The sequence below is a fragment of the Primulina huaijiensis genome, chromosome 2, assembly GCF_012295235.1.
Source record: "Primulina huaijiensis isolate GDHJ02 chromosome 2, ASM1229523v2, whole genome shotgun sequence".
Classification (NCBI taxonomy): domain Eukaryota; kingdom Viridiplantae; phylum Streptophyta; class Magnoliopsida; order Lamiales; family Gesneriaceae; genus Primulina; species Primulina huaijiensis.
This window is the reverse complement of record NC_133307.1, coordinates 5330356-5348306: the sequence shown is the minus strand read 5'-3', so window position 1 is coordinate 5348306 and position 17951 is coordinate 5330356. Positions and strand designations below refer to the sequence as shown.

Here is a 17951-nt window from a genome sequence, read left to right as displayed (position 1 = left end):
GATTGAATCTGATGATTCAATCTTTTTGTATATATTTGTGTTGTATTGATTGTGAGACTTGTTGCCTCAACCTTTGGTGAAAGTTAACAAAGAGTTTCAACTTAAGTAATGGATAAGTCTCAATGTTGAAGCGGGTTGTTACAAAAAGTTGTAAAACCAAAGTCTTCTAGTAATTCTTTCCTAAGTAGAAGATGAATAGATGTAGAAAGATATTGACTTCGAACTTCCATATATCTTGTGTCATTTCGTTTACTGCACTTATTTATCTTGTTGTCTTGTTATATTTGACTACAAAATCTTCATAAGAACCCTCAGACTGTTTTCCGCATTTTTTTGGTCCCACCGTTTTTAAGTGTTGATAAAATTATTCCTAGCATAGCTAACCCTATCAAGACTGATCACATTATTTGTCAGTGTTTTAGAGAAAATTTTAAAGTATTTATTCAATCTCCCCATCTAAACACATCCCCGATACTAAAATGTTGTATTAGAGCATGTTTTTCTTGACTTCTGATATATATACTCAAATGACTTCTTTCAACAAAATTCCAATATTCTCAAAAGAAGACAATGATGATTAGAAAATTTGCATGCAAGCACATTTATGTGCACAAGACGATGATATGTGGTATGTCATCATTGATAGTTCCATGAAGATCCTCATAGATAATACAACTATTGTTATCACAAAAGAGGATCTCACATGGTAGAAAAGCATAGACTAGAATGGACCACTAAGCATAAGAAGAAGGCCAATCTTGACAATGTGGCAAAAGACATTTTGTACAAGACACTGGACAAGAACATATTTAGTGAGATAAATAGCTGCACAACCGCCAAAGAGATATGGTGCGAGAGAAATAGCCAAACAAAAAAAACAAGCTCACTGTTGCCATTCAAAAGTTTGATAAAATTAGTTTGATAAATCGTTCTGCAATAATGTTATTGAACTTATTGCTTTAGGTAAAACTTACTCTAACCATGAGCTTTCTTTGAAGGTAATGAAAACACTACCCAGATAATGTGATGTAAAGTTGGTGGTCATGAGAGAATCCAAGGACCTAAGCAACCTGGAGTTGAATGACTTGTTTGTTGACTTTAAATTCTACGGGCTCGAACTTGTGATTCAAATTGAAGAATATTCATCTACATCCCAACCAACATAATTCCTCAGTGTGACTGTTGATGTTCCTCTAGTCGAAGAGGCTTCAAGCAAGAAGTCTGCTAAGCAACTGAGTAATGAGATCATGTCTCTATTTGTCAAGAATTTTGATAAATTTATGGGCAAAAATAAATCTAAATTTATTAAACCTTATAATAAAAATTACCGGACAGAGGATGGTCAAGCATGTTTTAAATGTAGCAAGATATGTCACTTTATTGCAGATTGTAACCGGCCCAAGAATGATAAAAATAAACTGTTTGAGAGGAGATTGTCGAAAGATGAGAAAAGATCTTTAAAGAAGAAGAAGATCATAAGGTATTTTTTGTTGAGGGGAACAAGAGCAAGTGGACAGATTCAGAGAGTGAATCTTCTGGAACAGACACCATCTCAAGGTAAAATGATGATGAGCTGGTCTGATTCCTGAAGGAAGATTCAGAACCAGAAGAACATGGTGACGAGTTTTTTTATTTTGGATCTAGTGAATTCACATGTGAAGACCTGTTCATTGCACTTCATGATATTGCTAAAGGGAACAAGAAGTTGTATCAAACATTTGACAAACTGAAGACAGAAAAACTAAGCTTAAGAGATAAGTAGATTGAATCTAACTACTTGCAGTGAAAGGAACTCGACGGTCTCAAGGTGAAACTAAATCTGTTGGCCACTGAAAAAGATAATATGCAGAGACTGTTCCAAGCCACTTCGAATGAAAATTAAAAGTTGATAAAGGTAATCAACACTTAGAACCAATGAAATGTCTACTACTTTTAACTTTAAAATCCTACTAAATTATTTTTCGTTATAAAATTCGAAACATGCCATATAAAATAACTCAATATTTCCAAAATCCAAAAATTAATTTAACATTTAAAATTCTAAGTGCATAAAACCCCTTAGTCGTCAATTAACAAAAATCCTACGTCAACCTTTAAAATTAGCAAAATTAAACTTCAAAATAAAACATAAAAATCTCTAAATAAATCATTCTCAAAATCTTTATTTCAAAACTTTAACTATCAAGCTAATGCAGAAATAAGTGTTCCTCAGGAGTGTACTGTCGGACTCGATCCACTCAAGCGTCAGCGCCTCCCTCGATATCATCATCACCTGCAACCATCTAAATCTAGTGAGTCTAATGACTCAGAACGTTATAACCATGAGTAAGAAATAATACATATACATGCACATGTATAAAATCATACTTTTATTGAAAATAAGCTTGTAATCATAAATCATTTAATCGTAAAGCTTTCCATCACCATATATCATTTTTGGGTGAAGTTTGATCCTTGAAAGTGACTAGTTGTAATAGTATCATGTGGTCGATTGATCAGTCTTAGCTCACCACTGCGCATGGGGACGGGCACTAGGCAGCGTCGTAAATAGAAATACGATCGTTGGGCTCCCTCTAGGGCCTTCTCCCGTAAACAGGCTCCCTCTTGGGCCTTATCCCTCACGATTTTTTCGATCATATCATATCATATCATATTTGTCACAGTCAATTCAATCATTCAAAATATTCTTTACTTTTTATTCATAAATTATCATGTCCTTTCCAAATTCGTAAAACAATTTTAAGAGGAAAAATCATACAGCTTTAGCATAAATCATAAAATTCCATATTTTCATCATAAAAATTTTAAAATATCATTTAGCATGTATTATGATTCTTCTGGACACTTCCAAGCCTTTTGTACTATCCGGGACATAAAATGACTATTTTGCCATTGGGCTCTAAAATTCTCGATTTTGACGTTTTCTTACTTTTATTGACTTGAGCCTATCACAAACTATCATATAAGCTTAAAATTGATTTCTGATATTTTTCTTAGACGTAAACCCGAGTTTTTTGATTTATTGACTTAATTATTAAACCGTTAAGCGTTTTAATCCAGAATAAATTCCAAACTTAATATTTTCTTCCCAAATTTTAAACTTAAGCTTTTCATACCTAAACTACCCTCATGAACCATGTGTCGACTCCCGTGGACCATGGTTCAAACCCTTACCTCTATTCCTTGCAAATTTCGAAGCCTAAACTTTAAGTCAAGCCACGGCTCCCCCTAAACCCGAGCCACCGTGGACCAAACAATTCCTAGACCCTCATGGGCCCTAACTGACCTAGCCTAGACTAGCACCGAACCAGCCCAAACCCCTGCCATCCCACGCGAACCTTTGTGTGGATAACCCTCGATCACGACCCCTCCCTTGCGTATCCAAGACTCCAGCCATGCTAGGACTCCTCCTCCATTGTATGATACTTTATCGATAACCACGTCAGCAGGAAATATTATTCTGTCTGAATAAGTTGTGCATAATTGTGTATTGATCTACGAGGATAATGTGATATTTCTGAATATGATTGTCCTCCTGATGCACGACTTTGATTGTATTGTTGGCATGAACATCCTGACAAACAATAGAGATACTGTCAATTGTTTTCATGAGGTGGTTCGATTTCGACCTATTGGTGGACTCAAGTGGAATTTTTATGGCAAGAGTTCCCAAGTTAAAATTCCTTTGGTATCCTTTCTGGAAATTTCCCGGCTTTTGTTTAGCATGGATGAGGCTTTTCTGATTTATGTTGTTGATGTCTCTAAAAAAAGAGCCATTTTTATATGATATTCTTTTTGCTAAAGAGTTCTCGGATGTATTTCCCGATGAGATTCTTGATTTTCCGCCTCATCGAGAAGTCGAATTTAGTATTGATCTTGTACCGAGGACTGCGCCTATTTATAAAGCTCCTTATCACATGACACCAATGGAATTGAAAGAATTGAAAGAACAATTACAGGATCTTCTCGATAAGGGATATATTCGACCGAATGTATCACCTTGGGGAGCTCCAGTTTTATTTGTTTGAAAGAAAGACGGTACTATGCGAATGTGTATTGATTATATAAAACTGAATCGGTCTACTGTGAAAAATAAGTATCCACTTCCTCGTATTGATGAGTTATTTGATCAGCTTCAGAGCACTTATGTCTACTCTAAGATCGATCTTCGTTCTAGTTATCATCAAGTACGAGTTCGAGACGAAGATGTGCCTAAAACTACTTTCCGTACCAGCTATGGCCACTATGATTTTTTGGTTATGCTTTTCGGTCTCACTAATGCTCATGTTGTCTTTATGGATCTAATGAATCGTGTATTTCGAGATTTTCTTGACCGATTCGTTATCGTCTTTATTGATGATATTTATGTATACTCGAAATCGAAAAAGAAGCATGTTGAACATTTGAGACTGATACTTCAAACTCTTCGCAATGGCCATTTATATGCTAAATTGTCCAAAAGTGAATTCTGGATGGATATAGTAGTATTTTTGGGCCACGTCATTTCGAGACATGCATATATGTTGATCCTGCTAAGGTTGAAGTTGTATTGAATTGGCCTGGACCTACGAATATCCCTGAAATCCGTAGTTTCATGGGTTTAGCTGGTTATTATCGTCGTTTTATTGAAGGATTTTTAAAATAGATGAACATATTACTCAACTAACATAGAAGAATCAGAGATTCATTTGGTCAGATGAATGTGAAGCTAGTTTTCTTGAATTGAAGACGAGATTGACCACAACACATATGCTTACTATTCCCTCAGGTACCGGAGGATTTGTAGTGTGTATAGATGCATTAGTTAAGGTTTGGGCTGTGTTCTTATGCAATATGGCAAGGTTGTTGCTTATAAGTCTCGTCAATTAAAATCTCATGAAACTTGTTACCTTGTTCATGATCTGGAATTGATTGATTGCCATTGTGTTTGCTTTGAAAATTTGGCGTCATTATTTGTATGGAGAAAATTTTGTTACTTATTCAGACCATAAGAGTCTGAAATATCTCTTTTCTCAATCTGATTTAAATATGAGGCAACGCAGGTAGATGGATCTCCTGAAGGACTTTGATTGTGATATTCAGTATCACCCTGGATCGGTCAACGTTACTGCGGATGCCCTTAGTCGTAAAGTTCACGACTTTGTTTTAGTCTCTGTTAATGTCGCCAAATTACATGAGGATATATATACTTATGGCTGGACTTTTCACTCGAATTGAAATTTTGTCACCATCTCAGCATTGCAAATTGAGGCTAACTTGATATCTACAATATGAAGGCCCAACAAAGCAATCTCAGATTCAAAAGTCTAAAGAACTTGTATCTGCAGGACATCCTTCTGGCTTTTAGATTTCTTCTGATGATTCTTTACGACTTAATGGTCGACTGATAGTTCCTGATAATTCTAATTTGAAATCTGCCCTTCTTCGGGAAGCACAATATAGCAAATACAGTATTCACCCTGGAGGCAGAAAAATGTATTTAACATTGAGACCTCAATTCTGGTGGAGACGTATGAAGAAGGATATTGCTGAATTTATTTCGAAATGCCTCGTTTTCCAGCAAGTGAAAGTCGAGAGAATGAAACCGAAAGAATTACTCCATAGTCTCGAAATCCCAAAATGGAATTGAGAACATATTGTTATGGACTTTGTGACTCATTTAGCTCGTTTGCCCAAGGGTTGTGATGTTATTTGGGTTATTATCGACCGACTTTCAAAATCTGCACATTTTATTCCGTATGAGCGGACTTATCCTTATAAGAAAATGACCCGTTTATACATCGAAAATATTGTGAGACTGCACAGTGTTCCATTCTCTATTGTATCAGATCGTGATTCAGATTTGCTTCTAAATTATATGGTAGTTTCCAAGATGCTATGGGTACGCATTTAGCTATGAGTACTGCTTATCATCCTCAGACTGATGGCCAAACTGAGCGTATAATTCAAACGTTAGAAGATATGTTACGTGTCATAGTGATGGATTTCAAAATTGGATGGCAAGATGCCTTACCATTGGTAGAATTTTCTTATAATAATAGCTTCCAAACGAGTATTGGCATGGCACCGTTTGAAGCCTTATATGGGAGACGATGTAGGTCACCGTTATTCTGAGATGAAATTGGTGAAAGACAAATGACTGAACCTGAAATGATATAGAAAATGAATGACAAGGTTCAGTTGATTCAACAACGAATGAAAGCTGCTGATGATCGTCAAACGAGTTATGCTAACAAACAAAGACGACCCTTAGAATTACAGAAAGATGATAAAGTGTTTTTGAAAATATCTCCCTTTAGAGGCACTGTTCGATTTGATATGTACTATAACTGGTGAAGTATTATATGTTTGCCAATGTTATGTATATATAGATAGTTAAGATTTCGAGGACGAAATCTTTTAAGTGGGGGATAAATGTAAGGACCTCGCATCGTATTATCGTAAATCATATTTTGATTCTCGATAATTCATGAACTTGTCATGTCATTTATGTGTATGAAGTATATAATTGACAATGAAAGTGAGAAAATATGTTGTGATAATGAAAGATTGTAGTAGTAATTGATTTGTATTTTGAATGGTGTGCTGAACCGCAATAGAGAAGTGACACATGTTACGGTTTTCAGCATAATTATCTTAGTATTAATTCAAATGAAATGAAACTAATTTCATTAGAAATCTAATACATAGTACTAAAACTTCCATGTTTTGAGTTTTGTCCAAATCCATTTGGAAATAGGGGCAAAATCATCCCGAAGTGTATCGTGTGCATTGAAGTTCTTGCATTAACACATTTTGGGATAATGAGCATAACTCTCGCCTGCGATATCCAAATTGAGAGAGGTTGGTGGAAAATAAAAGCCAATACATATATCTACAACTTTTATGTTGACCCCCCTTTGCTAATTCGAAATCTAAAATAGCATTTCAGATAGAATACCGCGCGCATCTACGTAGGATTTCGCGCACCCGCACGCAAAGCTATGTAAAACACCTTCCGGACAGAATTTGACGGGTGGCAGCGCCATTTATGGCACCCCTGCACGCACCGCCTCACCTGCATAGGATTTAATAGTGATAAAGACACTTTTTTGATAGAAATCTTCATTCTTCTTTCTTCTTCTTCGAAGAAACGTAAGAATCCATGTTCTATCGTCCGAATGTATATCGAAACATTGTCGAAATTCGAAACAAATTATATATTCAGAATCCTCGTGTTGAAAGCATTCTTTTGAGATAAAGTTCTTTTAGTTTCAGAACCTTTATTTATTGAATTGCTGGAATAGTATGTATTTGAATTCGAGATCAATATATGCGATAGAACAACCGACAAAAAACTAACTTCCAAAGTTGAATTATGTTATGATTTCAATTTTATATGAATTTTCAAAGTTTCAAAACGATTTTGGAAACTTGAATTTTGATTGTAAATGGATGGATGTATAATAATGATGGTATAATAACGAGTTATTAGGATTTATAATTCAATAATTATCCTAATAATGAAAATGTTAAAGTAAATAGCGTAGAACGAATTGATACATTCAAATACGCTATTAGTGTTGCATTTGAAGAAATTTATTGATTGAAATAAATATTGTGATTATATAGATAGATTTTCTGCACTGAAATCCTAGAGCTACATTGAGTTGGAAATGAAGAATTGAGGTATGTTGTGACCGAGTAACATACAACATGTATCTGTGTCATATTATATATGCTTGATTGATTTGGCTGAAAATATGCGTCTATATGCCTTATATATTGACTTGATGTGGCATACACGACATTCATGATTGGTAGATCGATGTATAAAATAAATATTTTGTTAACACACATCATTTTATACATACATCGATACATGACATGTACGTTGAGCTATGATATTTGGATACCTTGATATCATTTGATTTTGATTCTGGGGTTTTGAGCACGATACTATGTTTGGCATTATGTGGCCCATAAAACATAGCCATTTGTGGCCCCTCTGATTGATTGGTTGATATTTGAGATTTGATGGTGCTTTGCCGACACTATCATATAGATCATCCCTTATACTTGACTGAGGTCGGCGTGCCAGCTCGAGCATTGATTTGATAGCGATTCGATTGGCTCCGATACTTGCTCAGAGGATGGGCATTTGACCTGATATCTCCACGACATGCATGAATTGGATATCATATATCATTGTGTAGATACATGTTGTATTTATTAAGGTTGTTCCATACAGAGTTTTTGCTCACCCCCAAAGGGGGCTGTTGTTGTCTTTGTGTGTGGACAATGACAGGTACTCCCGGTTATCAGGAGACAGGATAAGGTACTTCTGGAGGGAATCAAATCTGAGTTGAGGTTGAGTGGTCTATCCTAGTATATATATGTATCTATATACAGGGACATGTCCCGATATGAGATGTTTTTATGTAGTTGATTTCAGCCATGTGTGGACTTATTTTATGATGTGATATGTTTAGACGAGACTTTATTATATACTATTATAATTATAGTTGACACATTTTCGGCTCATTGTAAATAAAATTTTTACTCGTTTTTCGCTTTAATTAATTAATTCTAATCAAATTACATTGTAATTACGATTAGGAGTTAAGAGCCCCACAAATCTATAATAATCCCACAATTAGAGTCTGATGCTCTGACCATTGAATTTAAGATTCATAATAAGAGGAAGGAGTTGGAGATACCCAAGAAAAGCTCTAGCCAAAACCTTTGAGGTTTACACTCTTGTCATATTCAATGAGATGGGCATGGAAGAAGAAGAAGCACGAGAAGAAGAGACAACAAATGGGGGTGAAACAGTCGCCCAAAATCTTATTGGTTTTAACCAGACGTATGATGACGATGGACCACCGACTGTTGACTTAATGGATAAATCCACTAAAATTTCTTCTGAGCAACCCATGGTCGAAGATCCCTCTTCTACCACTAACCCCGATGTGATCCCTGACACTAGTATAACTAGTGTGTAACCCAGCCAGAGGTACTTTTCTTTTCTCCTATCTCAAATAACCCTGAAACTGGTCCTTACACCTCTACTGCTGATTTGGCTACACCACTACCTGAGGTCCTTCTGACATGAGTGGATGATGTGATGAAGTCTATGATGTGCTTCAAACTCTTTGGTGACCGGTCCACTCACATGGACACTGATCAAGACACCGGTCCCAAGAGTCCATCTCTTAAGATAATATTTGAAGAAGAAACTCTGAAGTACTCAACTCCTCAAATTACTGCTGAACATGAAGACTTTTCTACTCTTTCTCCTCCATCGGTGGAGTTTTATATTCCAATATATGTCTCTCCTATTCTTTCTAATCGCTAGGGCCTCATTGGAGCTGCTGCTATGGAAAAATGTGGAGATGGACAACGAAAATAATGATGAAGCTGGATCTTTGCGCACTGATGATCAGATTGAGGTCGATGCACACTTTCGCATAGGTCTTTTCCCATCTTGAGAAGTTCCACAGACTCATGGTAGACTTTGATTCCCATCTGACAGTCTCAGGTTTTGGTGTTTCTAATCTTCGCCAAGTTGTGATGCGGAATATGTCTGAACTCAAAATAGACATCAGATCCTGCATGAATGCATTCAAGTCTACAAAGAAGAACACCAAAGATGCAATAGTCGTCTTGTCTGAACAGTTATCCTAAACTGAACAAAGACTTGAGGCTCGCATTGACAGTCTACAAGTTACCCTCGGCTCCAAACTTCAATAAATGATGGATCATATTCAATGGGTTGTTGCCAAAAAAAGGGAAGAACAAAAAATGCAGGAGGACGTCAGACAGTGACATGATGAAGCTAGAAGAGTTGTTGAGAAGGAGAAGAAAAAGAAAGATCAACCCAAGAGAGGTGGTGGATCAGGAGGTGGTGAAAGTCCCTGGTTTAGGAGGTAGTATAGGTTTTACTTTCATGCACGGTGATGTATTAGGATTTAATAATTTCCTTCTACATTGTAACAAATTCATTATCTCAATGAAATTAATTTTTTTTTTAAATCATGTGATGTTTTTAAGGCTTAGGTTTTGTCATCACCAAAAACGGAGAAACTGTTATATTTACTAGTTTTGGTGATAACAAACAATGACTTATTGTATTAGATCAAGTGACATTTTCATGTATTACATGTATTCGATCGTTTTATTGAAGATTCAAAATAAGTTATTCCACCGGTCTCAAGGTGCAAACCTATCTAACCGTTTTAGTCTTAACATCATATTTGATCAACTTAACCGCTCGTACATACAAAAGTATGTGGCAAAATACCACTCACTGTTCATTATATCGAAACATATTGAAAAATGTTGAGTAATATATCTTCATATTCAAGCCACACATCTTACAAAGATCTTACTTACTTTGTCAAAAAAGTTGACTGATGATTATGCACTACAAACAAGACATCAGAAGGTCAGAAGTTTTTCTAAAAAGACATAGCTCAGAGTCAGTTATTTTTTTCTATTAGCGACTGTTTCCTTCTGCATTTGAAAAATGTCAAATTTCTCATTTATTAAAGTGTATTATGAATCAAGAAAGGACGATGACAATAGTGATTTTACAATAATGAGCTTTAGTCGAATGTTGAACCAATCAATGTAAAGATAACTATAAATAGAGGGTGTCAAGAAGAGCTTTACAAGTAATTGACACACATTCGAAGCAATTTTTCAAGCTTGCATTCTCTGAAAGATTTCTGAGCAATCTTCATACTCATATCCACTACTCCTCAACAGCTCTCGCTTCAAGAACATATATCAGAAAATCAATGATCATCTAAGTCTTTTGTCAGCTACTGAACTGTTTCTTTCAACACTGTTTGAAGAGTTGCTCGATAGTTTGAATTTGAGAACTCATTTTTTCTATATAATTGTGTTGTATTGGTTGTGAGACTTGTGTCTCAACCTTTGGTGAAAGTTAACTAGGAGTTTCAACTTAGACAGTAGATAAGTCCTAAGTTTTAAGCATGTTGTTACAAAAAGTTGTAAAACCAAAGTCTTATAGTGAATTCTTTTCTAAGTGGAAGAAGATGAGACGCAGAAGAATATTGCCTTCGAACTTCAGTATATCTCGTGTCATTTCAGTTATTACACTTATTTATCTTGTTGTCTTGGTATATTTGACCATAAAAGCTTCATAGGAACCATCATACCATTTTGCATTCTATTCGTGGTTTCACCATTTGTAAGTGTTGAGAAAATCAAGTTTTGTATAACCAACTTTATCAAGACTGATCGCATTATTTGTTAATATTTTAGAGAAAATTGTAAAGTTTTATTTATCTTCTAAACATATCTTCGATCCTAACACATGTAAATATTAATTGATTTTCTAAACTTATGGTACAAACCTTTTGATTTATATCTAAGACTAATCTGGTTTTTTATTATTATTTTAATTAATTGATAAGTGACTAAGATATTGCTTTTTTAAAAAATAATTTCATATTTTTTCTAAATATTATAAATATTTAATAATTTTTTAAAAATTAATATATTACTATGTTTTAACTCACAGAATCTGAATATTTTAATTATTATTGTGTAATATTCTTTAGAAAATAAAATTATTATTTTTATTTCAATTTAATGCCTAAGGTATAGTTTGGTGCACTGGATAAGAGAGAGATTGATAAATAATCCTCCTTATCCCATGTTTGGTACCTTTTTAGAAAACTCATGATAATATAATGGGCCCGTGATAAATAATTTTATACAAGGATAAAATATCCCTTGTATGAGATGTGATAATTTTAATTTAATGATAAAAATACCACAAATGACTTAATTGCCCCTAATATATAAAAATCCTAAACCCTATCAAATATTTTTATTTATTTTTATATATTATATAATATAATTATATAAATTAACTCGAGATAATTATATAAATGATTTTTATAAATCTCAATAAAATTATTAGTATCACTCGATTAACCTTAAAAATTGATATTTGACTTGACTCACAAAATCAATGGCTCAATTATCATATTTATATAATATATAAAAATTAGGTAAAAATAAATAAATCATGCAAACATTGTCGGCACATGAATATATAAGAAATATGAACTCAAGGAACAATTTTAAAATCATAAAATTTATTATGATAAGGTTAATTTTGTCATTACAATTTAATATATAAATTTAATCACTCTTATTCAAATCATACCAAACATTAAATATAATATCATACATCTTATTTATCCTTAACTTATCCTTATATTATATATCACATGTTTATCCTATCATGTATACCAAACTATGCCTAAGAATACAATATATATACAAGATAGTTATTTTTAATCAAATCATTTTACTTTTTTAAAATATTTTTCTTGCATTACTATTGTTATTTTAAATTTTTCCATTATATTAATGATTTAAATATTTCTTTAAAAAATATTTAAACATTAAAATATTGTTTTATCTTTTTAAATTTTTTCTTGGACCCATCTATTGAAAATCCTCTCGTAAATTAATATTAATAAATAATAAATATTACGGGAGTGGGCCCCACTACCATAAAAATATGACACCTTTCCAATCGCGAAGCCAAGACAATCTGCCTGCCTGACATGAATCCTTCTGATCAAAGCAAAGAATCCAAATCACAACCAGCCGGCGCCGCCGCAGCCGGCGGTGGCCAGCATGTTGATTACGCTCCCTATCCAAAATTCGAGCCAGGCGACGCCGCTCCTGTCCCCAATACATGGAGCGCCAATCCGTCGGGATCCGTTGCTAATGAAACTCCGAGGTCCCCTTCTTCGCAGATCCCTGGAGGATATGCTACCTCCATGCCGCCGGAATCCAATCCCTACATCTCTTCAGCTCCTGCACCAAAGAGTATTTTTCTTTTTTCCTCGTCCTCTTGACCTCATTTTTATCTACGATAATTAGTTAATTGAGTAATTTTCCAATTAATGCTCCTTTTTTTTAGTTTCTTATGTTGTTTAGTTGGAATTTTGGTGATTTTATTTTAGAAAACGTGGAGAAGGTGAAGGATGTTTTAGGTAAATGGGGAAAGATGGCTGCAGAGGCCACTAAGAAGGCTGAGGATTTGGCTGGAAACATGTGGCAGCACTGTGAGTTTGTTTTCGTTTCATTTCTTTGGTTTGATTCCATCTTTTCGGGGGTAACATGACAGGGATTTAGCGGAGGCTGGAAAAAGAAGCATTTTTTTGGATTGGCGATATCCATACAATTGTGCATGTTTTTGCCATTATCTCCACCATTTAATGTTGTCAGGGCTATAATGTTTTGGACATGACAAAAGTTTAAGCTTATACTTGAAGAAGGTAGCGTTGAAGCAAAATATTATATATCATTTAGGATGATCCTAATTCCTAACTGCTAATTTACAGATATGCAAGGAATGATCCTAACTTACAGATATGCAAAGGATGATCATTTTGGATGATCCTAACTTCAACGCTACCTTGTATGTCATTTAGGAGTTAGGACGATCCCTCAGTTTTCTTTAATCTGCCACTTGCTCAATTATATATCATGGTATCTCCTAATTTACAGATATGCAAAGAATTAAAAATCTCCCCAATCATAGGACTTACATCTCTTAACAAATTTTCTGAAAGCACTCTTTATTTATCGACAATAGCACTTCGGCCCGAAGTGAAATGTTTAGCTTACAAATTTGGTATTCTTGGAAAATGGTTTCTGATAATGATCTAGATTTAATGTAATTGAATCAGTGAAAACGGGCCCAAGCATGGGAGAGGCAGCTGTTGCGCGAATAGCACAGAGTACCAAGGTTTTGACAGAAGGTGGATATGAAAAGGTTTTTCAGCAAACATTTGACATTGTTCCGGGGGAAAAACTTCTGAAGTCTTATGGATGCTACTTGTCTACTTCTGCTGGACCTGTTGTGGGAACCTTGTATTTGTCAACAGCAAAAGTAGCATTTTGTAGCGATAATCCTCTTTCTTACAAAGTTTCTGAAGAGACATGCTGGAGCTATTACAAGGTATGATGTAGTTTAGGCCAGTATTTCATTTTTTTTTTAAAAATGATTTATGCACATGAATCAATTTGTATTGAGTTCTATTTCCTTCTCATGTCTGACGTTACGGACTACTTTAATGAAATCACATTTTCTGGCTAAATGCTTTTATAAAGTTTTTCTATTTTTTCTTATATATCTTAACATCTTATCATGCCTATTTCTCTCTCTTTGATTTTTGCTTCTCGATTTGTGGCATTTGAGTCTAGGTATGACTTACTGGGATCTGTAAAATAATCATTGAATGTCCATTGATGTATTTGTAATCCCATGGAATAAGACACCCGCAGAACCGCATCTCCAGTTGTACTATATGCAAAAGGGAATTGGATTGTACTGCCTCCATCCCATATTAATGGATTTCACCTCTTGTTTGTTTCCTTTGAGAACATTCAAAGTGACTTTTTATGAAACAAATGCCTTTTATTTAAAATTCTACCATTGTGAAATGCAAATACTGTCAAATTATGTCATTAGTTTACAGACTTGTGACAAGAAATGGTTCCATTTTCTTTGAAATGTTCAAGTTTGAATCTACATATGCTGCTTGTTTTCTTTGAACCTTTAAAGTACGAACCTGTCTCCGTTTTTCTGTTTGACAACCTGAGGATAAATTTGTGGCTATATTTCTGAAAAATAGTACAACCTTGCTGTTTCTATAATTTCATTCTTGTTGTGGCATGCTTTCGTTTTGTACAAAAGTGTTGAACATTTGTCAAAATTATTGTGTTCTATCATTGATCATATGTCTTGATTGATTGAGATCGATTTTTACATGATATCTGGTTATCTTACAGAACCATGTTTGACCATCACTTAAATTTCCGAAGATTTTCATATATCTGTATCAGTTTAATCAGTCCACAGAATCTCACTTGTTCTTTTTTTTTTCATCTATCAGATTCTCACTTATTCTTATCTTATACATCAGGTGATTATACCATTGCATAATCTGAAAGCGATTAATTCTTCAACTAGCAAATTAAATCAAGCCGAAAAGTACATCCAGATCATTTCTGTCGATAATCACGAGTTCTGGTTCATGGGATTCTTGAACTACGATAGTGCAGTGAAAAGTCTGAAAGATGCATTGCAATCACCTCCCTCTGCACCTTATTAATACAGACAATTCGGTATCCTCTCCCATGTTACGTCCGAACGGGTAGATAAAAAGTATTATTGGATTTCTGTGTTGATACGTTGTCTCAAGCAACGAGTTACCGTATTTTATGAACCTGGTAAATGGAAAGATGCATTACTCATTGTATTACATTGTGTCTTTCTTGTGAGAGCTTAAACAAATTACGTCAAAAGGGTATAAATATTGTGTGAAACTGCATTGTTTCAATTCATTTTCGAATTTGTGAGTTCAATTCATTTCTATATTTTTTAAGTGTAAAATTACAATAAAACCATACAAGATGTGCCAAAAAGTTTAATTAAGTAGTTTTTTTGGGTATTTTTATTTTAAAATGTAAAAATTAACATTGAACACCAGTTCGCACAAGAAAAGGTGAGAAAAACTAATTTATATGGGACTTTGAAAAATATGTGAGGCACCTGTACAATACAGTATTATTAAGTTGCTTGATAGAAACAAATAATTTGGTGTCATGATCTATTTTTCTTTTTTATTTTTATCTTTAAATTTATCATTTCAAAATTGTGGTTTAGTTTCTCACTAATTTTCACAATTATGATAAGACTCTTATTTAAACTAGCAAGTAACACGTGCGTTGCACGTTGTGAATAAACGTTGTAAAGAGTAAGTGAACATAAAACACTTATATTGAATGAAATCGAAAGAACCATTTTCTATTGAAAATTCATAATATAAAAAAACATTATCAAATTTTTTCTTATTTAATTTTCAGTTTTTGGGTCATCTCTGTGTGACTGTTTTGTCTAAGTTTCCTCATCATTTTACTGAAATTATCTATTTTTTCATTATCTTGAATTTTTATGGTTTCTTCTTTGACATGATGAATCTTGTTTCTTTTTCTGTGGTTTTGTCATTTCCTTAGTGTTTGTTGTCTTCTTATCTTCATGTTGTACTTGTTTTTCCCTTTCTTTTGCGTTCTTTTTTTTCTTATCTTCATTTTGTATTTCATTGATGTTTCAGTTCTTTGTTTTCTTATCAGTATTTCTCTTGAGTTGTGGTTTCTCAAATCCATCTACAATTATTGTTGTTATTCTATTTTTAGTCGAGACAGACTTGTCTAATTTGAAAAGAGAATTGTGATGTTATTTTCTTGGTTGATCAAGTATTGTTAAATGTTCCAAATTACTTTTTTTTTTGCAATATAAAATTTGTAGTTATTGGCAATATGTATTGGATTATTATAATATTATTCAAATAAATATTTTAATTCATCTTAGTATGCGTGTCAATTATTTTTTGATAGAGCAATCAACAAATGTTTCAGTAACCTCTTCGAACAACGTCACTCTAGCTATTTCATTTTCATCTTGAACCAGCATTATTATCTGGTACTTGGAAAATTAATTGTGAGAAAGTATACAAAATAATTAAATATTTTTAAGCAGGTAAAGTTAATTATAGTTACAATACATTCGGACGATCTCGATATTCAGCTTCACAAAGTGTTGAACAAAACTACTTCCCTCCGGTGAATAGCAATGTCATCTTGTTTTTGAAAATTATTTAATGATCGAATCTTCTTGATGATGTCAATGATATATGTGCATAATTATATTATTCGATTTAAAAAATATATGTAAATATCAAAATAAATAAAATGAAAACATGCTTTGGTCATTAGTGTAATTTGAATTACTTGCTAAATGATCAAATTCTCTGAAGCGAAAATTAAGTTTGCCTACATTTGGCTTCTTGCAACTCGGTGACTAAAGTTTCTTTTCGCATTATCAACTCAATATTCGAGTTTACATTTGGATAACAAGAATTTATTTCCTTAACGATTGAATTTCATATAAGTAACTTGTGTTTACACTTTAAAAGCTGCTCAAATTGTTGAATAACATTTGAAAAAATCAAGCCATGTACCATAGTTTCTTGCAATACCATATTTATATTGTTAGTACATAACTGGTGGTCCGAAAATAATGCTATTATTTGTTTTAAAGAAATATAGCATTTAAAAAGTAGTCACTTGTACATTTATGAAAGTTAACTTTCGAATAGTTTTTGAGTTACATCTTGTTGAAATTTGATATCTTTGTCGAATAATAAATACTTTGAATACTATATTTTTTTGATCAAGTTGGAACATATCAATCAGCATCACATCAAGATTTGTCATTATTAGTATGTCTTTATTACATGGTCTGCTGTATATGATTGAATCTTATTTACAATTATTAATAACCATCATGACAAATGATATTAAATATTGGTTTTGAAGTAATTTCCATTTATTTCATTAATATTAGCTATTTTTCTCTTCAGCTACCCAAATTATTATTTTCGTTAGACTAATTATGTGATATATAATTAAATATATAATAGTTGTTTATTAATTACACGTTACAAAACTTATGATAATTGAATATGTTTTGATTTGTTTATGAATATTTGAATATAGTGAAATATTTATAATAATTTATTTAGCACTGGGCATATTTATATGTCTTAAATTAAAGCACTTGGTGTAATCATGAAGATGAAAAACAATTTTATCTGTTAAATTTCGTTGTTGTTAATTTTTAAAATAATAATACTATTAAATTGATTTTTTTAAAGTGAGTGGTTAAATTATTTCAGAAAATAATCATGTATACATTTGTTTGGAGATTATATTAATAGATTATCTTCGTTAGACTAATTATGTGATATATAATTAAATATATAATGGTTGTTTATTAATTACACGTTACAAAACTTATGATAATTGAATATGTTTTGATTTGTTTATGAATATTTGAATATACTGAAATT

General features: G+C 33.1%; 1 protein-coding gene across 1 annotated transcript; it reads left to right on the top strand.

Annotated features, from left to right (window-relative positions):
- Positions 1-12556: 12556 nt before the first annotated feature.
- LOC140965649 (GEM-like protein 1) lies at positions 12557-15384 on the top strand. Its single transcript, XM_073425789.1, has 4 exons — positions 12557-12858; positions 12996-13097; positions 13725-13996; positions 14964-15384. The coding sequence occupies exons 1-4, from the start codon at positions 12591-12593 to the stop codon at positions 15150-15152; spliced, it is 831 nt and encodes a 276-aa protein (XP_073281890.1). The 5' UTR covers positions 12557-12590; the 3' UTR covers positions 15153-15384.
- Positions 15385-17951: the final 2567 nt, after the last annotated feature.

Bases quoted from the DNA above. Each gene is read 5' to 3' on its own strand.
- LOC140965649 (XM_073425789.1), top strand. From the start codon at position 12,591: ATGAATCCTTCTGATCAAAGCAAAGAATCCAAATCACAACCAGCCGGC. The intron at 13,098-13,724 runs GTGAGTTTGTTT...TAATTGAATCAG, and splicing joins TGGAAACATGTGGCAGCACT to TGAAAACGGGCCCAAGCATG. The intron at 13,997-14,963 runs GTATGATGTAGT...CTTATACATCAG, and splicing joins CATGCTGGAGCTATTACAAG to GTGATTATACCATTGCATAA.